We start from the raw sequence: 27018 nt of genomic DNA, 5'->3' as shown, positions 1-27018 counted from the left end.
CGCGCGGAAATAAAGAAAACAAATGAAACCGAGAGAATTGTTAAGACAAAAACCCACAAAGACGATGAAACGATTGACAGCGCCCAACTTTACAGAATATATTTTGCTCCAATACAGAAAATGATGCAAATGAAAAGGGAGAGAGTATAAATATTCTTTTTCACGTGTGCAAAGCGTGTGCTTCAGGACTTTTAATTTACGTTTGATTACAGCCTGAAATGGTGTACTTGTCACCTTAAAAGAATCCATACTTAATGGCTAGAAATAAAGTTATTTTATTTCGACTGTTAAGAAACGGTACATTTTTTTGTACAACACAAAACTCATTCCTGAATTAAATTTTCTGCATTTTTTTGGTCTTTCTTCCCGCTTTGTTTTTATTTGAAGAGATTTCTTTAAATTTGTTCGGGGGGGTATTGCAGTGACGCAGTTGGAGTGTGTAACATCGCTCGTGAAATTGCGGTATTTGTACTAGCAGGACACAAGTGTTCAAGTGTAGAATATCACCCCTGTTGCGAGGGCATTTTTATTCACAATACTTGATTGCATTTAAATGTGTCATTTTATCAATTTAAGCTGTAGAAACTCAAAGGAAATGGTCAAATCAGCGGCAACACGTTTGTGCTGTCATTTTCAGTCCACAGGCCTCTCACCGCCTCGGTGTATGAACTTCAGGACCAGTTTTTCCTTGTGTTTCCCTGAAAAACGCATCAGACGCTGGTGAGAAACTCATCCGAAGTGCAGCATCTGTTGGGAAATTCTTTTAATTCATTCCTGGCGCACTTATTACTGACTTAATAAGAGTGAAATAACCCCCCCCCCCCCCCGAGACGCTTGCACTTTGCTCCTACTGTCACTAAAGAGCTTCAGAGAGAGAGAGAGAGAGAGAGAGAGAGAGAGAGAGAGAGAGAGAGAGCCTCCAGCAGCAGCAAAATGACTTTGTGATAAGCAGCGATAGCTCCAATGGACACGAGCCCTTTGGACAAATTCAACAAAATCTATGCTACCTTGAAGAACTATAATCATGCATTATTGAACCGGCAAGGATAGTGTGTAATAGAGAGATCCTAAACCCATTCCCCCTCGTGAATTATTAATGGGATTCAAATAACAGACAGAATAATTTTCTTAAAATATCTCAATCATTTTTCACAAAGGCTTAAGAAGGCGTAAAACAACAGAGATGCGGCTCCTGCGTCCTGCGTGGTGATCTGGGAACGAAGTAATGCTGCTTGATGGGTGAGGATACGGTGCTGTACACACACTCGCTGGAAGAAACTGCAAAGGAAATTCTATTTTTGAGAAGTAACGTGGTGACGGCTGCTCAGCGGCCTCTTTGTTGTCGGCACATCCTTCGTAACCAGCAGTGGTGATTGCATGACAGGCCTGAGTTTATTTAAAACCCCCTTCGCTTCCCTTTGGACCGTCGTGTCTGCATGGACCAGCAGCAGGAAGATAGTTGGCTAAATGTTGCACTAAGTAACCAGAGTAAAATATGATAATGAGTACAAATGGGATTATTAGGAGGCGGCGTGTCATCAGTCTGACTGATCAGCGATGTCAAACTAGCCAAGCAAATTCAATTAGGCCTGCAATTACTCCCTGGCACTAGTGGAGACGTATGGGGGACGTTAAATATTGATGGAAACATAGATGCCACATTTGTTCATCTCCAAAGGTGAACACATCTCCTCCAGGTAATCACAGATGCTAAATGCAAAGCCTGACCGTTCGTCATGGCAGCCGCTGACAGGAGGAGGCCCGGCCGAGGTTCAGGTCTGACTAGACTGGAAGCAAAGCGGCTGCTTTACGTCTCGTTTTCGTCAAGCAAACAGCGACCCGTTTGTGTCGGTGGTTTAAAAACGCACCCCAACAGCGACACGAACGCTTGAGTTTTCATTCCCATTGGCAGGATCTTAAGCTTTGGGTGACTTTTCCCAAGCCCAACAGACTGGGAAAAGTCGAGTGTACACAAGACGGCTGGCGACCACAGACTTCTTTTTTTTTTACAATAACTGAGGATCTTCTATTCACCAGCTCACCACCTCCAGCTTCAGATGACCGGGAGGCTTCACCTTTGCTCTGACAGCCCCTCCACCTGTCAGGCGTGGTAGCACGTCAGCACGTCGAGACGTCTTTAAATGCCCGTCTCTACCGAGGAGTGCTGTGATCGTGGTCACCTCGTAGGTACGGCTACGATGAAGGGAGAACAATCAAATGAAGGTGAAATTCTGGAGGGAAACTCTTCACGTGGAATACTAGGATTTTGCTCTGCGGCCCGTCAGCAGGAGGACGGCATCGGAGGAATGAACTACAAGCAACTCATGCAAACTCATGACCGATGAGGTCAAGAGTCAAATCATAGCCGTCCGCGAAGATGCAGTCACTGAGTTTTTTAAATGCTAGTTTTCGTTTTGTGTACTAAACCTGAACCGTAGCTAGTCACGGTAAGCAGGTCCGGGATTCTGAAGGATTGGCAGCAGAGCGGATGGAAGGCGTGGAGCTGGTCTGTGGACCGAGTGGGAGCATGAAGACAGACACAAACCTACCTGCTGTTGAACTTCTCGGGGTGCTTCTCTCTCATAACGTGGAAACGATGCGCAATGGAAGCATCCTGAAAGACAAGAGTTGTGTTGAGGTCACCGTCTTCAAGTGATACTTCACAAATAGTCTATTTTGTCTTTCATATGCTTGTAAACAGGTGCTCGACCTCGAGTCTCGAAAGAGCCGGCCACGTACGTTTAGCTCGAAGCTAAATATGTCGATTTGATGGTGCAAAGCTACACTGTTCTCCCCACAAAAGAAGTCGGAGTATTTGCATTCAAATACTGCATTAGAGGCAAGTTCTTCCTCATTAGCCAACCTCCTAACAGTGCAGTTACACCTTGCTTGTCCCTTGTGTGTACATCTATAAGATGAAAGGTGCTATGTGCAGGAGGAGGAGACGGGGGATGGAGAAGTATTGACAGAAATCCTGATGAACAGTAAACCGACACCACACAGGCTAATTAATGAAGCACACATTGTGAATAATCACAGCTCCCCGCGAACCTACAGGATGCTGCAGACACCCTGGCAACCGAGCAGTTCTCCCTCTCTCCTGCTCCATACGTCACTCTCTCTCCCTCTCTCTCTCTGCTACTCAGTGTGACCTGGAGCGAACGGTGCAGCCACATTTGCTCTTAGTGTTAAAGCGATACGGTTCATGTTAGATACAGTATGTTAGGCTGGTGGTGTGACTCACAGAGACAGGAATGTTAACACCCTCACAGACTGATACGACTACTTATCTAGTATTTAAATGTGGCAATGTAGAGAAAAAGGTATATTTATACACTTGAAAATAGCGGTAAAACACTTGTCGCCGCCTGTGTGTGTCTTTTGAAAGACAACAGCGTGCCCTTCAGTTCACGCTGTACCCTAAAATGTACAACACTGCTACTGAAGAGGCCTCAACTGCACATTTCGATGAACAAAACTGAACCTGGGCAGTTGTCGGGTCCCCCAGGATTCCCCAACCCTGGAATTTGTCTGTGAGACAGCTGGTGATCGTCTGTTGCATCAGAGCAGCGCAGGTACGGAGGAGCTGCCACGATCCGGCACATTCAGGTGACCTGAACTGCCGTCTCAAAAGGGGCTTCGAGAAAAGTGCATGCAACTGCCATCCATGGAGGGTAACTTTTCTGTGGGACCGCGTGTTTGAAGGCCCCTCCCCAATGACACTTCCACGAACTGACATTTGGAAGTGACAGCAGAAAATTCTGGCAAGGACTTTCTGTAAAATACTGACCAAACTCAGACAAAGAAAGTTGTGTGATTGGGGAAACGTCTTAAAAAAAAGAAAAAGAAAAAAAGAACAAACAAAAGTTGCGGTAAACTTTTTTGGGCTCGTCCCGCTCCCCCTCCGCTGAGGCAATCCGTTTTGACCCAGTCCATTTTGAGTGGCACTATTGAAACAGTAAGTGCTGGGAGGACCCCCTGCTAGCTTTCTGTACAGAAATTTAGAAGAAGCCAAAACAGAAAAATCAATGAGGCTTCTCTTGATGTCTCTTCAAGAGGCTGTAAGCAGAAGACCAAAAGAACTCTTCAAGATCCCCGCAGACTCGCCTCGTGCTTCCAACATGAGCCAGAAAGGTGAGATGATGGATGTATCTGAGAGATTGTAACTTGATTTTCTTACAAACAGGACAATAGCAGCAAACAAGAGAGCAAAAGTGAGGAGAGGTTGTCTCCCCTTTGGTTTGTGGTCTATTATCTGAGCTCTGTGCTAGTAGAGCCGTGGCTTCGCAACAGTAAACAGCGATTTCAAGCGTCCAAGAGAGGATAAAACACTGTGTCATCCTACACTGATACAGTGTTTGTACGTTTTAAGAAGTAAAAGTTTCAAAAGTCAAAGTGCACTCACAGAGCACACACCACAACTGTTATTAATGTCTGGAAATGTTCCAAAAAAAATAATTCAGAAATGCATTTTAACACACTTCCAAAAGTTCTGCTTTGTGTAAGCTGGCGTCAATAGGAGACGCGCTGGCGTCAATAGGAGACGCACAGGCGGGCAGGCCAAAAGAACACTGGCTCGAACAATGGGGGATTCAAACACTGACATTTTCCAGTGCATCATCAAGGTCTGGTTTGGGAGCAGAACGTTCCCTCAAAGGTACATCTGTTCCCTCAAAAGCAGATTCATGTTTTTGGAGAGGCCAGAATGGGGGGGTACAAAGAGTCGCGGCAAGTATCCGTGCCCACTTATGTGTACATACTGGTACTCCTGCTCACATGGCTTTAGTTCTGGGCGTGGTTTTAACAGGTGTAACCATGACAACCGTAGAGCAGGTATTCCTACCATGGTTGCCGATCTTGAGGAGGGCTTGAGGCCCGAAATGTTATCAAAATAAATAGTGAAATGCACACTGGGAAAGAAGACGCTCATGCAACCATGACAACCACGTCATAAGATGTTTACCTAATGGGGTGTCACTGAGACAACTTTAAGGCTCCAAATCACGCGTTTTATTTATTTTGTTTTTAGTTTTTTAAACCAAACCTAACCGGAATGTAGCCAAAGCATTGCAACACGTCCTCCGAGCCATACACACAACGATAAAAGTACCTCTGATTCCTTCATGGCTTAGCTTCAAATGAGCTCTGCTTCCACGAAAAAGGGAAGCCAACAGTCACCACTGGTGCAGCAGCACCCAATCACGTATCCCGGCAACACGGCATCAAACCGCAGCTTAAAAACAGCCCCTCAGGAGTGAACGTGGGCCCCCTGCAGTGCAGTCATCATTCTAGCCATCTACCCACTGCTCCCTCCACCTCTGTATACGGATTTCTCTCCTGTTTTAATGATGTTATACGACGTGCTACTTTCCTGTTGTCATACTTACTTTGGCCACATGATGTCATACGTCACTCATACACGATTACAGGTCGTCACTTTGACTCAACGACTACAAGCGTGCGTTGCGGTGTGGAGGAGTGATGTTGTTGGGAGACTCGTCGTCGGCCGACCTTCTCTGTCCTTCCGCTACCAGGATGCGTTACAATCATCCGCACATGTGAGGCACATTCACATCTTCAGGTTTTCACACCCTGGCGTTGGCAGTGAGATGTCATCAACTCACTCACTCTCCCCCTAGCTGGCCTCAAATAATTACCAATGTAAAACTCTGGCACCCAAATTAATACAGGACATGTGTAATGTCCTCTCATAGCTCAAAGTTTAGTCCAATTATGAGTGGGCCCCAGCCGTTTGATGTGCCTTTCACTACGGGGGAGAGTAATGGCTTTGACAGGAGCGCCAGGGTCATTAGGGCGACTGACTGCATTATGGTAGTGGAGCGAACGCAGTGATTAGTTCTGTCTCTCACCCCTGGCCCTGATTGAGATCATTACACTTCACGTCACTTCCACATCCTCCCAAAGGGATGGCGCCATTAATTCTCCGTCCAACTACGCTGTGGCAGAAGGTTAGGTCGGACAGATCCACAAAAAAAAAAAAAAAAAAAGAGAAGGGGCCGTATTTTTTCACCTGGGATTGAAATGATATGAATTTTTTTTTCTTCCATTTCACGTTGTTTGTCAGCCGCTGCGACGCCTTGTGAGCTGCATCACAGCGATCACGTCTCACCCCCTCAACTTAAAATTTAATGGGGACTTCAACTTTTCTATAAATGACAAGCATACACCCTCCGCCCTTGGCGGCTGCAACTGCTGATCTTTTGCTTTCGACCATGTCATTACAGGAACAATCCACCCTTCATCAGCATAATCTCTGAGCTAATTATTAGCTTGACTTGTCGCATAATCTTTAATGTAATTCCCCCCCCCCCTTTCAACGGAAAGCAAGTAAAAAAAAAAAAAAAGAAAGATGCACAAAGTATTATATCACACTCAAATCCATAGAGAGCTCAAAGTCCTAATCCCCCACCAACAACTTCATTTGTCATCATCACGCCTGCTGGATGCTAATCCCACAAAGACATCAGAGGTTATAATGACTGCCGGGCCGAAGCTGCCGTCTTACAGAAGTTCGCTTGAAGGAATTCACACTCATGCATTAAAACCTTACCATTATTTTGAAGGTATTTTAGCTCAAAAAGACTGAAGAAAAACAAGAAAGATCAGGTTCTAGTAAGATCATTTCATAAGAGTTACTTCCCCTAAACTTCCTTTTCAAACCTCCCTACCACTTTATGACCACGATATCTCTGGATTTTGCCAAATTTGCCACAAAACTCCACCGGGACTTTCAGGCGGTAGAGAGCCAAAGGTCAAGCGTCAGGTGACAGGAAGGTCCCGGTTTCCTTCATGTAGTTTTTTTTGGAGAGATTTCTGATTTTTCTTCTTTTTTTTTAAATTTCAATCCTCAAGTGGTCAAAAATCGTAAAATAAATAAATAAATAAATAAATAAACGGTCACATGGGTTGGAAACGATATCAAACCCCCCAAAAATTGCTGTGCATGCAAAATCTTCTCCTTCGGGTTCAACGCCAGCTTTCAGACGACGCGCGCAACTTCATCGTCGTCGTCAAGCGTTCTGCAGGAGTTCCAGCACCTTGGAGAACCCCCTTGTACTTTCCAGCCACGTTTCCAAACTTTGTCTTCATCTTTACTTTGTCAGCCTGAATACGATACGAGCACTGACACCATGAACTCGCGCAAGACGCAATCGCATCATCAGGTTTCACACCCGCCTGGTGGCGGGACGGCGTCAACTCACCCGCTGGGGGCCCAGTGATCGCGTCCCCCGGTTCCTGTCCTGCAGTGACGACAGCCTCCTGTTTGTCCTCCATCACAATGTTAACAAGACCCGATCCTCTAACATCCTCTGTCATGGTCATTAGACGCCATGTTGGCCCGAGGTGTTATCCAACTAACATTTGTGAGGCCATGCATCACTTATGTCTCGGCCACAGTTCAGACGCGTCTCACAGCACAGCCTGGCTCCCTCCTCCACCACCTGCAAATGTCAATTACCATATTTCCCCTGACATTTATCAGTAATGGCCGACACCGGCTTTGTGAAATCAGTGTCATTATGGACATATTTATGTTTTGGAGATGAACGGGGGTTGCTGATGGGTGCGTAACGCCGCGCTGGTGCGTAACAAGGCTCGTTTTTGATCAGGGACGCTTGAGGCTCGAGTGCGTCTCAATCAAGCTCTAACAAGAATGTGATCCAAACTAACTCACGGAGCGATTATGCTGTTACTCCTGCGACTGTGTATTAGGGTTAATTTACTTCATATCAGCCTCCTCTTGCTTCATTGGCCTTTGTGATGCTGCAGGATCGTCGCCGTGATTAAACTGATCTTTGAAAAAGGCAACATGTTTGTTTTTCTTTAAATTTCTACCTGCAGGTTAAAAATGTGCCGTTATAATAACATTGAAAGTCAAGGACAGCGTCACCTGTGATTTGGTCTTGGTTCCGTGTGGCTCCTATGACGCTTCTCTTATCCAACAGCAGCGTATCATAATTATATGTAATGATTAGGCGGTAAAGCACAAGGTTTCTGAAGGCGTCGCTGTCGTGACAACCATCCAATCCGCTCGATTTGAACTCCGCATTAAAACAAGGTTATCAAACTGCTGAAAAATAAATAGGAATGGCAATAACGTCAAATCTCACTCCCAAAAAAAAAATACTACATACAAAAAAGCCACATAAAACCAAAGGGTTCAAACAAACGACAGTAAAAGGGACAAACCTCAGGGCTCTCATGCTGGATTACAAGCTAAGGAATGAGAGTGTGTTTCTGGGGGTATAGGCTGTTCTCCTGTTAATTCATGCCAGTAATTATATGTTTATTATTATTGTAGTGCGGTGGGGCCGTACTTTCATGCTACATGGGGTCTGACTAATTCCTGGAAAACAATGTCACCTCAGCCAAATCCAGTGCAACGGAACCCGGTTTACCGCCGCAGCGAACAAAGACAGCAGTGTTTAATCTATCCGGGGTCCTCCTGTAGATCCGCCTGACCCCGATCCGTCCCGTCACTCACCACGCCGATGGAGAAGTAGTTGTTTATAATGCTGTAAGGCACCGGGTCCCCGTGCTCCTCCTTGTCTGTGTTGGTGACGTCGATCTTCCAGCGATCCAGCATCACCTCCGTGCTGTTCTCGATGTCCCGCAGGATCTTCAGGAGGCTCTCGCCCTCGTAGCCTCGGAGAGAAAAATGTGAGAGTGTCACAATGGGTTGAGGAGCGCTGGAGACACCGACGATTCGAATGAAGGGTTTGGACGGATTCGCGGCACCTTAGGAAGTCCAATATCTTACTAAGGTGATGCCTCTGATGAGTGACAGCTGCGGAACGGAGGTGTTTTCAGGCCGCCCGTCTGTCCAGATGCTCCAAAATTAGGCTCGAACATCTACTAGGACTCCAAAATGAACTGAAAAGATTTTGGTGGTCAGAGGTCAAAGTTCAGGTCGCAAGCACATCAGGGCCTTGAGAGGATTCATGTAAATTTGCCACAATCCCCCACTGAGGCTCGGGGATGAACTGATATTAATTTTGGAGGTCAAAGGTCACGGGGCCACTCCACAAGAGCACAAGTGGAAGGAACGCCTGGAGGAAATCTCCTCAAACAACAAAGGTCAAGGTCACTGCGACAGCCACGCGCTGCGGAGGCAGACAAGCGCGACACGAAAGCACGGACATGTCAGAGGTGTATTTCAGTGTCCGTGACTCTGCTTCTGACAACGAGGACCTTGAGACGAGAGTTTCCTGCTGGATTCACGTGTCTGGTTTCTGGCTGAAGCCCTGACAGTTACGGTCTGAGCTCTGCGTGCCGCCTTAACCGTGAAGATGATAACGTGTATTTCACCATCAAGTCTTGTCAGTACCTCCTCCCCACCGCAGACATCTCGCCAGGTCGTTGCCCGTGCCAAGAGGAAGTATACACACCGGGGGGTTCCTGTCCAGGTTGGCCTTATCTAGAGCGGCGGGACAAATATCGAAACACACTGAGACACGAGGCGAAACAGTGAAAACGAACACACTGGCGGGCAAGTCGAGAAAGCATCAAATCAATTTTGCAGCTCCTCTACAATATGAAGTTGTACAGTCTATTTCAGGAGGCGCATCGAGCCTGACAGTTATTACTTCTTATTACCTCGCTCTTTGTTTTGATTGATAAAAAAAAGAAAAATTGAAACCATTTTTGAGAGCCCAAAGAAGAAACACGTCTTCCAGCCCAAATAGAGGAGGCCAGGTGATTTTTCTTTTCTTTTTCAATCATCAAATGATGATTAATATGTTGTTTTCCAACTCATGTAATCGTCCCATTTTACCAGCCCTGAACACAGACATAATGAAAGTGTTTACATACTATGAACTGCGCTCGACCATTTCTGGCTGAACAACAAGAGCGCAAGTGGCGTGAAAACTAATAAAAATAAATGCCGTTTGTCCAGAAAAGGAAAGAGTGTTCAAGTCTGACTCTGCTGTATGTTGGTGAAAACTGACGCCGGTCTCGGTAAATGTACCGCAGCACCTCCTTGGCTGGCTAGGAGCGGATTGCATGTCATCTAGATTACGTAATGACATCACCAAAGACAAGCAACTATGTCGATGCAGCTCGAGTGACATAAAAGGATCGCTTGATTACTTCAGGTCTTTAAAATCAGGCAATTTCAGAACTGTTGATCTTTTTTTTCTCATGATAACCACTGACGTTGGTTATAAAAATATTGTTTTTATTCCACTTTGTTTACCTCGAAAATAGAAGCTGAACATTGGGGCACTAGAAGCTATAACTGCTACATTTGCTGGATTGTTATTTTATGTAGCAGGAAAAAAATCAAACACTGACGGTCGTTGTCGGTCGATTTGCTTTTTTCAGTGCCGAAAACATTGCTATCAGAATTGAACAACATAAAAACTATAAACACTATAAAAGAACTTTTACACAAAGAAACTGTGTCATAGGAACACGATTTTTGGTGTTAGGGTTTTCAGTCTCTGATTTTGAATTAATCCATATGTTTTCATGTTAGATTGCTTCACTATTATTATTATTATTATTATTATTCAAAATGTGGCAGTTTTCAGGCTGAGTGATGCCGCGGGCCACGGAACAGTGAGTGACTCGACTCTTGTTGCGTCTCTTCACCGTTCCAGCGGCCAGTCCTGCCTACCTATGAAGTCCAGGATCCAGCCCACCGTGCCATCCCCTCCACAGGCCAGCACCCTGCCATCAGGAACGTCTCGGAAGAAGTTCAACCTGCAACACACGCCGTTCACACCATTGTGTTTCATGATCGTGCTGGTCTGTTTGTGTTTCTGTCCGTCTGTCTGCAGGGTTACGTGGTTTTCACCAAACTTGTTGGAGAGGTGAGGAACCGGCCGAGGAAGGACTCATTGACACCAAAAATGATGTTGCTCCTTTATTTATTTTCTATTTCTAGTTTGATGAAACAATAAAATCAAGACTCATCAAAGCAGGTCAGCGTGAACTTGCTGCTGTATTTCTTGAACACGAGAGAAAGTGCTCAGTGAACGCAGGCTGTGGGAGCCCATGGTGAGCCTATTTTTTGAGCCCCTGACACACTGCAATCCTCTTCTAATCCCACAAAATAACACATGTCGCATTGACAATTACTCATTCAGTGAGCTCGGCTGCCTGGTTGAGGGCTAATTGGATCATGACAGGCAATGTTCAGTCCAACTTCTTCCGTTCCTTCACAATAACAAAGCCCTAACTGAATGATCCAGCCTCCAAGCCCCGTATGGCGGGTAAATGATTCGCTCAATTACTCTCCAACTGGGACTACAAACCGCATTAGACGCAAAACAGACGGCCGCAAACATGAAAGGCAACTTTGGGAATATTTAAATACCAAGAAACAAACACTTAATTTGCTGTTATTGTGTTAGCGAGGGAGCTAATTGACAGCAGTGTGTGCGGCTGCCTCGGCCTGCAGTGTCCAACAGCGACTGTTCACCTCGCTAATGTGCGCTGCAGGACGTACACTTCACAAAATATTAACAAGGTTACAGTGGTGCAAGGTCAGCTGGGAGGAGAAGGCCCTGGGTTCAGCTCCAGGCGGTGGAGGGGATGCAGGTGACGTCTGAGCCGCCAGCAGAGACATCAGTACAAGAGAAGCAAAGCGGCGCAGACAAGGTCATTCCCAAAAACTCTGAGCCGCATCCACACGGGCTGTGACGTGAAGTGTTCCACCAGCTCCTTGCATGTGCCGCTGTGCATTTATTTTTTATAAGGGACTGGGTTGTGTTTTTCAGATCTAATCAAAGCCAAACAACGCGGCAGCACGGCGGCGAGGCGTTCCAAAACACCGCTGGGCACAAACAGCAAAGTGGGGGAGCCTTTTGCATGTAAATGATCCATTCATTTTCTTAATCACAGCTGTGAACCATAGGAAACCAACACCACGCGGCCAGCTACTCGTCTTTATGCGTGATCACATGTGGTACGGCGAGAGATTCACCCCTCTCTATCCGTCAGTCAGCTCCGGAGCCGTCTCTCCGTTCACATACAGGCTTATGCATATGGAAGCGGAGAGCGTTCCGAGGCTACGGCATGATGCCGCCGTCTCCAGGATTGGTTATGTGTGAACTCACCTCATTTGTGTCTTTGCAGTGGGAGGGAACTGAGTGAAGGCTCTAATACTGAGGGCCTCCTCTGCATGTCAAGGTGGTTATTATACACACAACAACAACAAAATGTGCCTTTGTAAACAGAAGATAATTGGCCGATGTGATTTGTGGGTAACTTTCTTTGTTTCTGTCTTTATTTCTGCTTAGATGGTAAACAACAGGCGCGATTCTCAGATGCGACCTTCAGATCCTTTCTGTTCTCACTGACTTTGCATTTACTGAGTCGTTATTGAGTAAAACTAGCGGGTGACAGCACTGACTGTCGCTCTCCTCGACTCAGAGTCAGAGGGTTTTAGGAATGTTTGTCCATGCTTCCTCAAAACAGCGGTTGATACCAAGAGACTTAAGGAGACTCCAGATGTTGTCAGCGCTGATTTCCAGCAACGATCCAAAAATCACGTGTAAAAAACCCAGAGGGAACTCGTGGATTTCACATCCCTCAAATAAATGCAGGGTTTCTTTCTACTAAAACAGAAAATGACTATTTTTAGCGTTTCAAAGCGGCGAGCCACGTACCCGGGCATGGGTCCGTTCTTGGCCAGGTTGTACACTTGTCTCGGGTTCAGAAGATACTGGAACTTTCTGTAAATCCTGTGGCGTGAAGATCAAAATTCAACAGATTAGCTTCAAAAAGTGCATTTTGTTTTTTGAAGCGCGAGTCAACGTCCAATCAGAACGTGACGGGGCGGCGGACTGGGCGGCGGGGTCGCCAAAGTCCCCTTGAGGAGAAACCATTAGAAAGACTAATTCATTTTAATGTTCAATTTCATTATTTCAACTGGCTGAAGTCATATTTTGATCTCATAATTTAAACAAATGAGGGCCGGCGTAATAAGGAGTGAATGAATATGTTTCAGTAATAACCCAATTAGCCCAGGGTGAAAGAAATGGACCCAGCCTGACAGCGAGGAGGGCGTCGCTAGAAAGGGGTAGGGGGTGTGAGTGAGCTGGTGGCGGAGGTGGACGGCGCTTTAGGTAAATGCTAGTGTGTTTATATTTGAGGCAGTAAGCCTCAAGCACTTAGCAGCCAGAGGCCGCACCGCCGCCGCCGCCGCCACCACCGCAACCACCGCAACCACCGCCACCTCCCCTCCACAGCTGAGGAGCAGGGATTTAGAGGTCTCTTGTAGCATGTTGAAACAGATTGTGTACTTACCTCTCTCCCTGCTTCCCCCCGCTCTTCGGATTGACAAACACGAGCAGAGGATGAGTGCCCTCTATTGTTGTGATCTGAATGGGAGATGTCAAAACAGACTGTCGGTGTTGGGAGACTGCAGGATGCTTCACGGGAATTCACTTTCAAGCCCTCAGACATTTCATCGCGGATATACACAGGATTCATTCCACCGCAGAGATGCACACCTGACCCGGCTGTGGCAAAGTCTGGCTGCTTCTTATTCTTTTGCCTGAAACTATATTGAATCTTGTGTTAATTATAGTATCTAATTAAAGGGGCGAGCAGTGATAAAGTCACCAGAAATGTATTTTTAAGCCGTTATGTCTCCAAAATGTTCTCTGCATGCTGATAACCTAATTAAGGACATCTAAAATAATTCCCGTGAGAACAACAATGCATCAGTCCCTCAATTGTGTCTGACTTTCCAGCCCTAAACTCAAAGCCCGTTGGTTCCTTCTCAGACGCGATGCTACTCCCCGGCTAAAGGTGCTACGGCCGCGTCTCAACCCCGATAAAGTGACACCTCACTCAAAAAATAAAGTGTGTTTTGACTTTCAAGTACTCACAAATCAGTGTCATGAGCTCACAAAGACATTTTACTCCCTCCTGCGTCACTTCTTTGTGACTCCAGAACGCAGAAAGAGCCGGCCACGTATATTTAGCTTGAAGCTAATGGCCTTACAGCGTCTGTTTACAAACTCCCGAGCGGATCATCTGGTATAATCCACGTCTTCTTCATCCAGCTGTACGCGCTGTAATCCACAAGCACCGACAAGTGCGGGTGGGTTGGTGAGCAGAGCAGGATTACATCGAGGATTATTTTCAGCAGTGACTGAACACACAATTAAAAATGTCAGACTGAGTCAAACTAAACTGGTCCTCAGTTCTATAGTGATACATGTTTTTTGGTCGGTACAGAATGCTACATGGCACAGAGATACAGAATAAATCCTGCTTCTTGTGGGGATTCATTCATCACTCTGTTGCTCTTTGGGGGGAAACCAAATATCAGAAATACTGAATATCACCAGAATAGGCAACAAACGACGAATCCCACTGCCTGAATAACAAATGTCACTTTTCACTCATAATTTGGCGGCTCTCAAAGGGCCTCTTAGGAGTTGTGGAGTGACTAATTTTCCGTGGATGCAGGCCTCAGTAAACTCCTACCCCACAGCTGATCAATACCATCAATCTAATAACTCAGGATTCTTGGCTCAGTCACAAGAGTTGTTCGCCACCGCTTCCTAATTGGCGAGGCCGTTTGTCTCGTGTGACGTGGGAAAGGGTTTCTGTGAGCGGCAGTGAAACGGCGGACAGACAGCGCCTGCAGTGCCGCGGGCCGAACTCACAAAGCCCCACATAAACAAGCTCTAATCCAGCGGCCTCTGCTTGAATCGCTCTTCCTGGAGTCAGTCTACAACAACTCGCCCAGTGCTCTCCCTGACACAGATGAAGCGCTTAACTCCCCCTGTCTGCTATCCCAGCAGGCCAAGGGTGAATTAATGAGCTCCCTGTCCAGTCCAGAGTGATCCATTACTTCCTGTAATTATAAATAATAATCTTGATTATTACGCTGGTTAGCCGGCAAGAGGCATAGATGGATGTGCCTGGGATATGATTCATCATATTTCTCTTCCAGCCACTCGTAGACGAGCAGTCGCCACAGAAAGAGGCAGGTTTCCATCGCCAGCATGCTGCCTGACAGATATGAGAGAGGATCAGGCCGGACGGCTGGATGATAGTGATTATCAGCAGGCCCTGCAGAGCCCCATCACACAGCCCATCTTCATGCACATTATTTCAGAAAACAATTACATCCCAGACTGTTAGGTACATCCAGATAAAGCCGCCCTGTAATAAATTAGCCCTGGACTGATTTAGCGGCCGTGTATCGCTATCGGAGGATATCCCCCTGGCCGATGACCACGGTGATGATGTGTTGGTATCGCAAAAAAACAAATGTTAAGAATAAATCGGTATTTTATCCTCCAATACGGATGTAAAGTTCTGAGTGGCGTTTGGAGTCACATGGTTTTTCTTCCCTGTCCTTTTTTTTTTTTTAATTAGTTTTCCAGCAAAAACACTTCTGCGGAATTTCTGCGACCAAAAGTGAATTTTTCTTGTCCAACGTCTCAGGACCCTCAACTGGATTTTTGGGAACTCCATGAGTTGGACACGTGTGTGCCAGGACTACCAGCCACGGAAGGGCGCAGTCTTGCAGTAAGAGGCCGTTTGTCCAAGCAGGGTTACACAAAATCTATGAGGCTGAATTTCACCAAACTTGGTCGGGAGGTGTAGCGTGGGCCCAGAAGGAAGCAGATCCATTTAACACCATGAAAAATAGCAATATTTCACATTGACTTTGGTTGAGAGGTTACACGCTCTGCAAGCACCCTCTGGTTATGATGATTTGTTCTGTTACGCTGGTGCGAAAATCAACAAAAACAACACGAAGCAACACAGTCGTCTTCACCGGCATCAGCTGCTGCCAGAGTGAGTTTTTTAAACATCTGTGCCCTTCCTCCGTCCTGTCAGCCGCACATCAGCTGAACTGGACGGAAAACAATCTAAGAACCGTCGCTCAACGGTGCCACAAATTACAACCGCCGACACCTTTCTGAGAGACGTTCCGTAAAAACTGAACATTACAGCAGCGCATTACGCTGCGTTGGTTTTATGAAGCCAATAAAGTGCCGAGCGATAAGCTTTCCGCTCATTTTTGGGGGCGGGCCAACAAAGGTGGCCAAGAGTGCCACGTTTTAAGTAAACCAGCGAGACAGAAGGAATAAATTACTTTAAGTTGGTGTCAGGAATCTAAAGACATTGAGTCATGAATTCCAGCTTTCCTCAGTGGTCATCACATACCAGGGTTCCTTCAATGACTGTGTGGAGAAAGAAAAAGTGATACGGAAAAAAAGAAAAAATCAAGGAATTGAACCTCATTGATTCGGCGCGCGGGGGGGGGGGGTTGATTCATGAGAGCAGGCAGTTAAATGGAGGCTGGAAGTGATTTTGATATATTAGTCTGAGTTCAGTCTCTCATCTGGAGGACGAAATGTGAAGCATCGGTCTCCCTCAACCCCGACAAAGATGGCGACTGGAAGGTGCCGTTACACCGCTGACCTTTGTTCGTAACCGCCGTGGCTCCCTGACAACCGCCATACGCCATCCAGTTGATGTACGTACGTTGATTTAGAAAAGAAATATCCACCGTTTCCGTCAGAAAACGTTCCCACCGCTTCATAGATAAATAAAATAGCAGTTTTTGAAAATGACAGCACACGTGAACGACATCAGAGGGTGAAGCGGTGCCTCGTACGCGCGAGAGGAGGAGGAGGGTTTACCTGCAGGCCTTGACCGTCCACCGTCACCGAGTTGCCTCTCTGCACCTTCGCTCGGCCGGACTGGCTGGACCGCGAGTCTTTCCTCAGTGTCGACTGCCTCTCCTGGGGTCAAAGGTCACACGATAGTAAGGATATCCACGATGAAGATGTCATTTAAAAAAAAAAAAGATGTTCAGGAGAATTATCTTTTGCGAGCTACGAGACGAACGTAAGACCAATTTAAAACGACTGCTTCTGAGTCAACCAAAACAATGATTTCACAAATAGCGCACATTATAAAAAAAAGAAGAAGGTTCTTCATTCCTGGCGGTGAGGATGGACCCAGAGAGAGAACCAGACGGCTCTCTCGGTTCTGTTAGGGTCCAACTGTTACTTTCCTGAATAATTTGCTTTGAAAAACTGCTTTGTCCGAACACAAATTGCAGAAAATGTGCTTGAATTCACCGAGTCAAATATTTAAGATCCCAAATCATTTTTGATACACCTCAGCGGGTGGAAATCTTATTATTATTTGTTTTGAAAAATCTCTCTCTCTCTCTCTCGCTCTCAAAAATAAATAAAAAAAATCTCAAGGAGATTTTCTTCATAACTTGGAAGATACGGGACAAATTTTGCCTTAGAGGCAACAAAGTGAATAATTTATATTTCAGCGTTATCTAATAGGCAGTGTCAGGTTGTGTGATTTTGGAAATTAAAAAAAAAAAAAAAACAACAACAAAAAAAACAGAGTTTTTGCCATTTCGGAGCTCAGCGGGCGAACTGATGATTGCGCCCACAGACACCATGGTGTTAAACTGAAGCGAGGTCTTACCAGGACTACGGGGCAGATTGAGTTGGGGGGCAGGATGTGATCCTTCAGGGGTCCACAGTCACACTCAGGTTTCACATGGGAGGCACACTTGTTATGGAGCTGGAGGAGGTGGCGCCAGTTATTAACAACCAACTCGTGCGAATGCAAGTTTGACTGAACTTTCGCAGCGACGCGCCCAGGATTTATTAAAATCACATGAGTCGTTGCCTCTGCCTTAGTTTCTATTAGCTTGGAACCATAAACAAGTGCTTTTGGGGTGTAAATTGGTGGAGTGACTTGTGAGGTATCAGAGGTGCAAAAATGAAAACCCCAAACAAGAAGCAGTGGGAATATAATGAGAAGGTGGCTGCCTCTCTTCGGGTGGCGGCTTACCGTGATTTGACACCACACACAGTGGAGCCCAGTCAGGCCCTGGTAGCATTTAATGGTTTTGTGACACTTGTCACACTTGGTGGGGCAGTTGCCTTCCACCCAGAAATGATGCATTACCTGCAGAGGGAGTGAGAGCCAGCATACAGGGAGGAGAAGAAGTGAGAAAAGAAACATGTTGCAGAAAAACAAGGAGGACGCAAGTGGCACAACAAAGAAGGCAAGAGAGCAAAAGCAGGAAAGAGCGATAACGAATGAGGAGAAACAAATGATGCTGTCAGTCTGAGTAGGCCCATCCTGATAATTAGCGATGCTCAGTAGCAGATTGAGTTGTTTAAATTCTATTAGAGGAAGAGAGGCCCTCCTCCTAAGCTCCGTGGAGAATGGCTGATCCAAGCGTGCGGACTGGTAAACACTCCAATTGGTCGCACCTCTGTGTTTTTCTTGGACTTGACATAGGTTTTGATGCAAGACGGCGGGGCGCGAGCCACACAGCGCTCGTGCACGGTGTACTTGCAGACTGGAAAAGAAAAAAAAACACAAAAAACAAACAAACCACGCACATATCAACCAGGAGAAGAGGCAACACAGATTTTTTTAAACAGTTCCAAGTGTTACACACTGGAGTTTGAGTAATGTGTTTGCGAGCGCCGCACTCGAGGTGCTCGCTGCCAATATGTAGCGACAAACAAAGCTGGGAGGTTTTGAAGAAGCTGTGGATACTCGAGGTTCAGGAGGGGAGGAACAAACACGAGCAACGGTAATAACGATGGAGTGACGGCTGCTAGTTCACGTCTGAAATCCTCTCCACCACTGCTCCTGCTCAGACGAAAGCACTTCTACAGCGGATTCGACCTACAGCCGATGATCCCTGTTGTTAGCATGAGCTGCAATAATATCTGTTCCATGTTTACAACCGAAAAACAAACGTAAACAACGGGAATCCCAAAAACTGATATTGTGTGTTTGTAAAACTCTTTGGCAGCGTTCTTAGACTACACATTTCCCGCTTTGTTTCCTGTTCAGAAATGAGAGATGATGAGGAGACGGAGAGACGGCACCAAGGCTGCTGGCCGATATCGATGCAGGTGCTGGAGTGGCCTGCCAGAGGAGATGGGGGAGGCGAAACCCTCCCCTCTACTTTCAAGTCATCTTAAAAAAAAAATCACTATTTTAGTTTTCTTTTTTTATTACGATTGACATCAAAACTAATCTTTGGTTTTACTTTATCATGGTGTTTTTCTTCCTGTTTATTTTCCTCTGAATTGTTGCAAAATGCTGAGTGACGTCGTATTCAGATTGTCTCATAATGGCGGGGTGTGTTTGAGAGGACCCGTGAGCACGGTGCTGGCCCGCTGTCTTTGCTGGTTCTGTCTGTTTAAAGTGCAGCCGTCAAACAGGCGAACAAACCACTCACATGAGCAGCAGAGTCCCTGCTTCCCCAGGCCAATTAGCATGTTGAGACACAGGTTGCAGTAGGCCGGCTTGTTGAAGTGCTTCAGTCTCCACACGTGTTGCCCGTCGTCTTTAACGTTCTGCAGCAAGATGAAACATCCTCACCATTACTGACTTACTTGACGTTCTCTGGAGGAGAGCCATCAGCTGGAAGCATTACTGGACCACAGGTTTGTTGGTTGTCTTGTTTAGAAGCCCCCCCCCCCACTTTGGTCACAACCATACAAGTATTCCCAAATGTAGTAAAGCTAACTTGCTTTGGCTGTAATATTCATTCATGAAAACAAAATAGTTTGAAACCTGGTGGGATTTCTACTGAAGCTGGTCAAATGCTTCCATCTAGTGGAAGTTTGAAGAACTGAAGTTTCACAGGATCATTTATCAAAAGTAGATGTTTTAATAATCATGAGGAATGCTACAGGAATAGTTAATATTTACTGCTACGAGGATCATGAGGCACAGTAGCTTGGCCCAGACGGGAAAATGTCACGACCTGAGGAGTGAACTTTGTCGAGGACAGACCTCCTTTTACAAATTTTACTGGGATCACACGAAATCCTTCATATTCAGAGATATTTTCACTGAGAAAATGCCAGATTGTTTTTCCTTAAAGGTCCAAATGTTTGTTGGTTTTTTTTCTTCTGAGAAATAAGAGAAAATGCCACACAAACTTTGTGATGTGAAAGTAACTGAGTTCAGATTCTCTGAGCTGCCCTTTGGCCTGACGACTCTTTTTCTGGACTTGTCTCTTTAAGTCACGCGTAATCCGCGTGTAATCCACACCAACAGCACTGCTCACCTAAAATGGCTCCTGAAGGCATAAGCACATTCTTTAGTCGCACAAAGACTAAAACTCCAATCTAGAACAACACCAACAGCGAGTGATCCGTTTTTCAGACACTGGAGCTGAGCAAAGACGCACAAGGAGACTTTGTCTGGTGTTAGCGCCTCCTTGAGTTTCCTCACCAAGGAGCCAATGAGGTTCTTTCTAATTTTCAGTGGATTTTGGATTATTGTGGACCACAAGCTATAGAACAAAAGAAAACGTTGATGAGACCTTCTTGTTTTATTCTGTAGGATCACCGAGCACAAAGCGAACGTTACGCCACAAACAAACCGCAGCAGTGACACGACGTCAGCGACTGCGACTTTGTGATGGATCCTCATGTCCGCGACAGCCTCTGCAGTCTCGTTCAGACACTTTTAACACGTCCTTTATCATTCTAACGCTAACCTGCGGGCGCCGACACGACACCGCGGCTCAAAAGGAAAACAAATGACTTCTGGTCAGCTTGACGTTCACGCTGGTCCCTGCGTGAGCGTCCGGTCACTCGCCCCTCAGTCTACTCACCGTCTCCAGACCCAGCAGAACCAACAGAGGGATGGTGGTCATTCCCCCCTGGATCCACTCCTCCAGCGACACCGTCCCATCGTGATCATAGTCAATCTCCTGCATCATTTCCTGCAGGATCTTAAAACACAAAAGACATTTTTTTTTTAAATTAAAAATGAGAAAGAAAAAGTTTACAACATGTACATCAACAGCTTGTAGGTCAGAGCGACGAAGGAACCGCATTGAATCCAGAAGAAGAAACTGAGGGAGGTTTTGCGGGACCTTAAAACTTTTATTACATTTATTTTATGAGCTGATCTGGAACTTTGCACTTCTGAATATTTGCAACCTCAAATCAAAGTTCTCTGAGAAACGCACTGAGAGGCTCCACGGAGTTCCTCGAAGGAAAATAAACCTGCCACGGAAAAACACAGAGACGCACCACGAAAACTTGTTTATCGTAGCGCTGCGCTCACGTGAGGCATGGCAGGTGAACGCAGTCTGAGGGCAGCTGTGCAGCGGCGCGGGAGTGTGGATGCTATCCAGACACGCCAAAACAAAGGAAGGTAAATGTATCGCCGGATGACGGTGAAAGAGAGGAAGAAATCCTCGGGTCTGATTCTCTGCTCGTGTGATCGCTCGCAGCAGCGTGACCTCAGGTCGCGTTTGTCCGAAAGTCGACTCTCGCTCAGCTCTTCTGGGCCGTGTTGCTGTAACGCATCACTTCCTTTCAAATGAAGGAAATGCAACAATTTGGCCTGCGCCGAGCCGCCCCGCGCTCCGTCGCCCCCTCGCCCAGGAAGACGTGGAGGTAACTCCTTCACGCTGATGCTCGGTGTGATGGCTGAGCGTAGAACGTTACAGAACCAGTCCACGCCGTGGCGGAGTTTCCTGGCCAAAACACGCAAAAGGCACATTTAAAAATGACCCTCCTGATGGTGGAGTTCATTTGCATTTCCATTTAAACTGTCGGGTCACGGCATTCTGGCACCAGGCAACAACCGACTTTAACAGCACTTCCTTTCAATTTCATGACTGATTTCTTTTTTTCTGGGTGAAATTCCCGTCTTACTGGTTTCAGTTCAGTCACGTCCCACTCCAGGTACTCCGCCACATGCATCATCTGGGAGATAATGTGCTCCAGCTCCTGCGGCGAGACCACAGATTATAGTCAGAAAAACACAGTGTTTACCTTTCTGCAGCCTTGCAAGTGGATGTTGCTAAATGTCTGCGGCGTGAATAGACTGATAAACAGCTCGTAATAACAGGCTGGGAATGTCATTCTTCCGCACAGAAGAGTTGCAGGGAGAGAAACAAAGGCAGCGTGGGAAGGGCGGCGGGGTGATGGTTTAATTACAATGGTTGCTTGTTGGGTGGGGGGGGGGGGCGGGGGGAGGTGACATCATTATCAAGTGGCAGTCTGAAGCACAGGGATGCTCTTCAGCGTCACACGCCATCCATCAGTAACAGTGAACGAGAGGAAATGAGGAGTTTTTATTTTCTAGAATGATTTTTTTTTTTAATTTACTCTAAATTTTGGATCATAATTTATGTCACACTCGATCTTTTTTTAATGTTTTTTAATTTTTTTAAACGCTCCGTTAACTTGTCGGCGCTCCCTGGCAGAGCCGATATTAGGAGGTTAATGACGGGATACGTTACACACACCCTCCTCCCAACCCACATTCACCCTCCCCATTAACCCTCCAATTCCCATGGCCCTCCCCTGCACTCCCTATACACACGCATACGTACAACGACCACGCTCTCATTCATAAATCTGCCTTTCCTTTCCTTTCACATGCGTGTGCCATCTTTGGATTTATCACCTTTTAAGGTGGTTCTACCGACAAAACCCTGCTCTGCATTTTATTACCACGTATTTTCTCATCAGTTGTGAAACTGCAGTTGATGTTTTAAACCGGGTCTGGAGTCACTGGGTCACATGACAGCTACAGGGGAGAAAAAAATAAAATAAAAAAAGAATAATTTTAAAAAAGAGCGTGCCTTATTTGTCCTTATTTGTCCTTATTTGTCCTTATTAGTCCTAAGGTCAAGTGCGGATGTGGAGCCAATGCATCACACGATATAGAAAAACACACATGTACTTGACAGTAAAATATTCTTATGAAATATCTGAGGCCGTAAAATGCAATAAAAGGAGGTGTGTCTGATATTTCCAGTCAAGTCACAATATTATCTTTTATATTAAAATGCTCTCATAAAGCAGTGACATGATTGCTTAAAAAAAAGAAGGTGTGTCTTATTTGTTCAGCCAGGCACTACGATCTGATGCTCATTCCGACCCCCTGGGTTAACTGATGTGGAGGCTGAGGAAGGAAAACCGGCGAGAAACAAAGACACACACTCGTTTTCCTTGACAAAATCAATATTAATTAATAAAGGCAGGGAATTCAAACGGCGGTTGCTCCCACACATCATCCTCTGTATTATCAGACCTCCAGCTGTCGGGGTGGTTCACCTATCAATGTTTATTTCATAAATGGACCGTGCCTTAAATATATTGAACTCAAAATTGCTTTTCCTCTGAAGAGGAGTTGGGCTACATTCATGGGAACTCTTGTGAGAGGTTAAAGTCCTAAATGTGCCCAAAAATGATTGACAGATGATGGACTTATCACCCTCTGACCACCGCAGGTTGCCCTCATTCTTCTGAATCAAATCTTGGCTTTAAGGGAAGAAAACTGACAGATTTGGGTGCAGTTCTGGCACTTGCGTAGGGTACATTCATGATTGAAGAAATACCAGAAGAAGACATGTTACCGAGCTGTCCAAAGAGCCGTTTCCGTCTGTGTCATAGAGGCGAAACATAACTGCAGAGACAGAAACAAAGTGTCAAACGGGTATGAACACGCAGGACTCTCCGCCCCTCGCAACTACTGAGGGGAAAATGAAAAGTTCCACAGCCGCAGGAGAAGACGCCACTCAATAAAACTGCCTGTGAATGTCACTGAGTGCTCCCTTGAATGCAAAGCAGGAAACCCATACATCTGAAGGTGTAAACATCTGAATGCTGCAACCAAAAGTGTCTCCCAATTACCGCTTAAACGTGTCACCATGGAAACACACAGCTCCCGCTCCATGGCTGCGATTGGCTCTTCCTCCTCCGTCATGGCGACGTGTAAACACCCTCAAGTATGAATGTAACTGAATCGTGACCGATTGCACCACCCCCTCCTCCGCCGTGCGGCTCAGGCGCAGCAGAGGGCGGCGGCTGCTGCTGCTGCTGACGTCTCCTCATGACGTCTGACGGCGGTTCAACACTAATGAGGTGCTAATTGTTAGTTTCCTGGTTGGTTGTTTGACCTTTTCAGGCGAAGCGAGGGGAAGCGATGCCCCAGATGATGGCCTGGTGTTGGTGAAGGTTGACGGGGCAACAAGCCGGCAGTAAAGTTGTCAAGTTTTGCCAGCAGCACAAATAAGCTTGAAGGAGGAACATCTCTGGGACGGCTCCCAGGAGGAGAACTTCCATCATGTCAGTCTTTGACAAAAAAAAAACTTTTTTGATGGTTTTATAAGAGGCTAACTTGGAGGAAGCGTGGCTGTCTAGCAACTGCTGGTTCGATCCCCACTTTCCCCCTGTGACCAAGTATCCTTGAGCAAGATACTGAACCCCCCACAGCCCATGATGGATAAGCGGTACAGAAAACGGATGGATGGATTTTATATGAGCCGAAATCTAAAACGTGTACAGCTAAGTTTTCTCCAAAGGTGTGAAATCAAATTATATCTTAATGGCGACATGTAAAACTTGGGACAAAGAAACGGCTGAAGATGCAGCAGACAATAGCGCGAATCAATAAAAGACAGCAGACTTTCCCCAGAAGCTCCTGAACTACTTTCCTTGAAATCAAGGTTTAGAATTCAAACCAGGATTCCACCAACAAAAGAGAAGTTTCCTTTAAAATATCGCGCCGAACCACGAATGCCATGAGGCAGCGCGTCTCGTTCACACGCAGCGTATGAGAATAGTTCAAGATCTGCGTGAGGTTCACTGGTCTTCCAGGGGCAGGAGCGCGCTGATGTGGCGGACGGACCAACACGTTCCCACAGACGCTCAACGGGGGACATTTCTGGAGGAACCACGCTGGGAGGCGGTTAAAAATCTAGATTTGAATCAGATTCCTTCGGACGCATCTCAGTCTGGGCGCTGAAGCCAGGTTTCAAAGCGAATTTTGTGCCACCCGGAAACCGTTTCTCCCAAAAAAAAAAAAAAAAAAAAAACAGGTCAAAACAGGTTTGTGTCTGGTTGAGAGGCTGGGGACGGCAACAAGCCTCATCACTTGCAAACCGCAGTGTGAACAGAAAAAAGATCAGATTTGAGAAACAAATCAGATTTGCCTGCAGACTGAATGAGACCCGAATGATTCATGAGCTAAACACGTATTTTGTAGCTCAGCCTACTGAAATGTGTCAAGAGGATCCTGACGAAGTGAGCGCGCTGCCTCTGAATGTCAGCAGTTCTCAAACGCACCAGCAGAGGGACCCCTCTACTGCAGAAATCACCCGGCGAGAGCTACAGAGGAGAAAGGAGAGGGGAGGGGGGAGAGGAGGGGAGAGAGGAGGCACAGAGGGACGGAGGGTGCGCAGCAAGATATCATCCACAGAGAAATCCATGATGTGCTTCCACACAGGCACCAGTGGCTGAATTATTCAGTCACCAGTGAGCTTAATGAGTGCTACTCAATAATTCAGCAGATAAATCAGAACAGTAACACAGGAAAAATAAAGTCTGATGTCCAATTAGGCAGTGTCACCCTGTGAATACATTATGTGAGAACGCTATTAGGGAGATGTGGGTGTCGCTAAGATGCTAACGTGAGGTTTCACTGCCGTGAGAAGAGAAGCTCTGTGGTAGCTGCATGTCTAAAGGGGTGATTAGATAAGGAACAATGTAACGGCTCTAAGAACATAGGCTCCAGCCAGAGGGCTCCTTTGAGACGAGTAAAATCTGGAGACATAAAGGACAATAATTTCAGTCGACAGCTTAAAGGGCTCAGGCTATTTCAATTATTGTTTCAGCAGAAAGAAAAACAAAACAAGAGCGATAATGTCTTGACACAGCAGATCGCCCTGAGTACTGGAGAGACGATGATATGACAGGTACTATCAACACTCAAGAGTCATTAAAACATTGTGTAGCATCATAATCCTTCGAGAAAAACACACCGGGCCCATTAAAGCGATCTACGGCGCCAGCAGGGTGGCGGATGGTGCCGCGTTCAAGGTGTGTTCAGCCTCATTCTGGTCTTCAGAGTGCACGTAATCAGAGGACACACCACAGCACAAGGAGGCCGCCATTAGACACCCGATTATCCATAGGAGTGTCCTGGGCGTGACATCCCTTTTAAGCCCTGGTTGCGCCAGGGCCTGGCTGGTTGCTATTTCAGTGTTTCACGCATTCCAACTCTGGAGAACGGACCTAGGAAGCGCCAAACCAGCCTCGTGGTCACACTTACGCACCTGTCAGCGCAGACAGAGCCCAAGTTCATTTTCTAACTAAAGAGCGAAGGCACTTGGCGTGAAAATGTCATCTGCGCTGGCTGAAACAATGACACAGGGGCCTGACGGAGCACCAGCCCGCACCGTGCTTAAGATGGGGCTATGTGATGCTTTCTATCAAACTTTATCCAAATGTGCGTTCATGGGATAAAATTAGGGGATTTTAAGTGCGATTCTACTGTTTTCCTGCACTCTGATGGCATAATCAAGGATTATGAAGACTCTGGATGTATTTCAAGATGTTTGACGGGAGGTATTGCGCTTGTTAGCAGTCCACTTGCTAGCACAAAGCCAGCACCTTTACACCCCTGGCCATAAACAATCAGGAGCCAAGGTCATGCAGCATTGAGAATTGCTGACGACTCCAGAAGCATATTCCAAATATGCTGCATACATACGTCTAAGACATGGCGGCACGGTGGAGCAGTGGTCCTCACTGTGGACCACCAGCAAGAAGGTCGTGGGTGGAGCCCCGGCTGCAGCACGGGGTCTTTCTGGGTGAGTCTCCATGTTCTGCCTGTTCCTGTGTGGGTTCTCTCTGGTACTCCAGCTTCCTCCACAGTCCAAAGACATCAAGAGGGACCAGGTTAATCCAGACTCTAAATTGACCGTAGGCGTGGCTGGGAGAGCCAATGGTTGTCTGTCTCTATGTGTTGGCCCTGCCATGGACTGGTGACCTGTCCAGGGGGAAGGCTGCAGGGATAGGCTCCACCCACCGCCACCCTCAACAGGATAAGAGGTAGAAGATGGATGGATGGATGTCCAAAAAAGGTTCCTGAACTGGAATAATATGGGCAAATCCCACGTCTTTATCATAAAAAGCTAAATTCAGAACACAACCCTTAGAAAATCTGGAATATTGGTGAAGCTGCAACACTCTC

The 27018-nt window shown here is 46.4% G+C and overlaps 1 protein-coding gene across 4 annotated transcripts in view; it reads right to left on the bottom strand.

The window, feature by feature from the left end:
- dgkb (diacylglycerol kinase, beta) overlaps window positions 1-27018 on the bottom strand; it is a 76230-nt gene that overhangs the window by 22626 nt on the left and 26586 nt on the right. For 3 of the 4 annotated variants that reach the window (XM_086217729.1, XM_086217730.1, XM_086217728.1), the window contains 13 exons: window positions 23399-23448; window positions 21687-21761; window positions 20633-20752; window positions 19244-19361; window positions 18258-18346; window positions 17458-17946; window positions 16647-16748; window positions 13279-13352; window positions 12639-12713; window positions 10643-10728; window positions 9350-9439; window positions 8507-8667; window positions 2550-2614 (listed from right to left, as the gene is read on the bottom strand). In XM_086217729.1, the coding sequence (XP_086073855.1) occupies window positions 2550-2614; window positions 8507-8667; window positions 9350-9439; window positions 10643-10728; window positions 12639-12713; window positions 13279-13352; window positions 16647-16748; window positions 17458-17946; window positions 18258-18346; window positions 19244-19361; window positions 20633-20752; window positions 21687-21761; window positions 23399-23448 (1594 nt within the window). The remainder of the gene's footprint in view (window positions 1-2549; window positions 2615-8506; window positions 8668-9349; window positions 9440-10642; window positions 10729-12638; window positions 12714-13278; window positions 13353-16646; window positions 16749-17457; window positions 17947-18257; window positions 18347-19243; window positions 19362-20632; window positions 20753-21686; window positions 21762-23398; window positions 23449-27018) is intronic. The other variant, XM_086217731.1, reaches the window with a different exon arrangement.

Source organism: Aulostomus chinensis, chromosome 11 (assembly GCF_037954235.1).
Source record: "Aulostomus chinensis isolate RoL2024-O1b breed Wild chromosome 11, RoL_Achi_v1.0, whole genome shotgun sequence".
Lineage (NCBI taxonomy): Eukaryota > Metazoa > Chordata > Actinopteri > Syngnathiformes > Aulostomidae > Aulostomus > Aulostomus chinensis.
The sequence above is the reverse complement of the archived record's forward strand: the minus strand, read 5'-3'. Positions and strand labels throughout refer to the sequence as shown.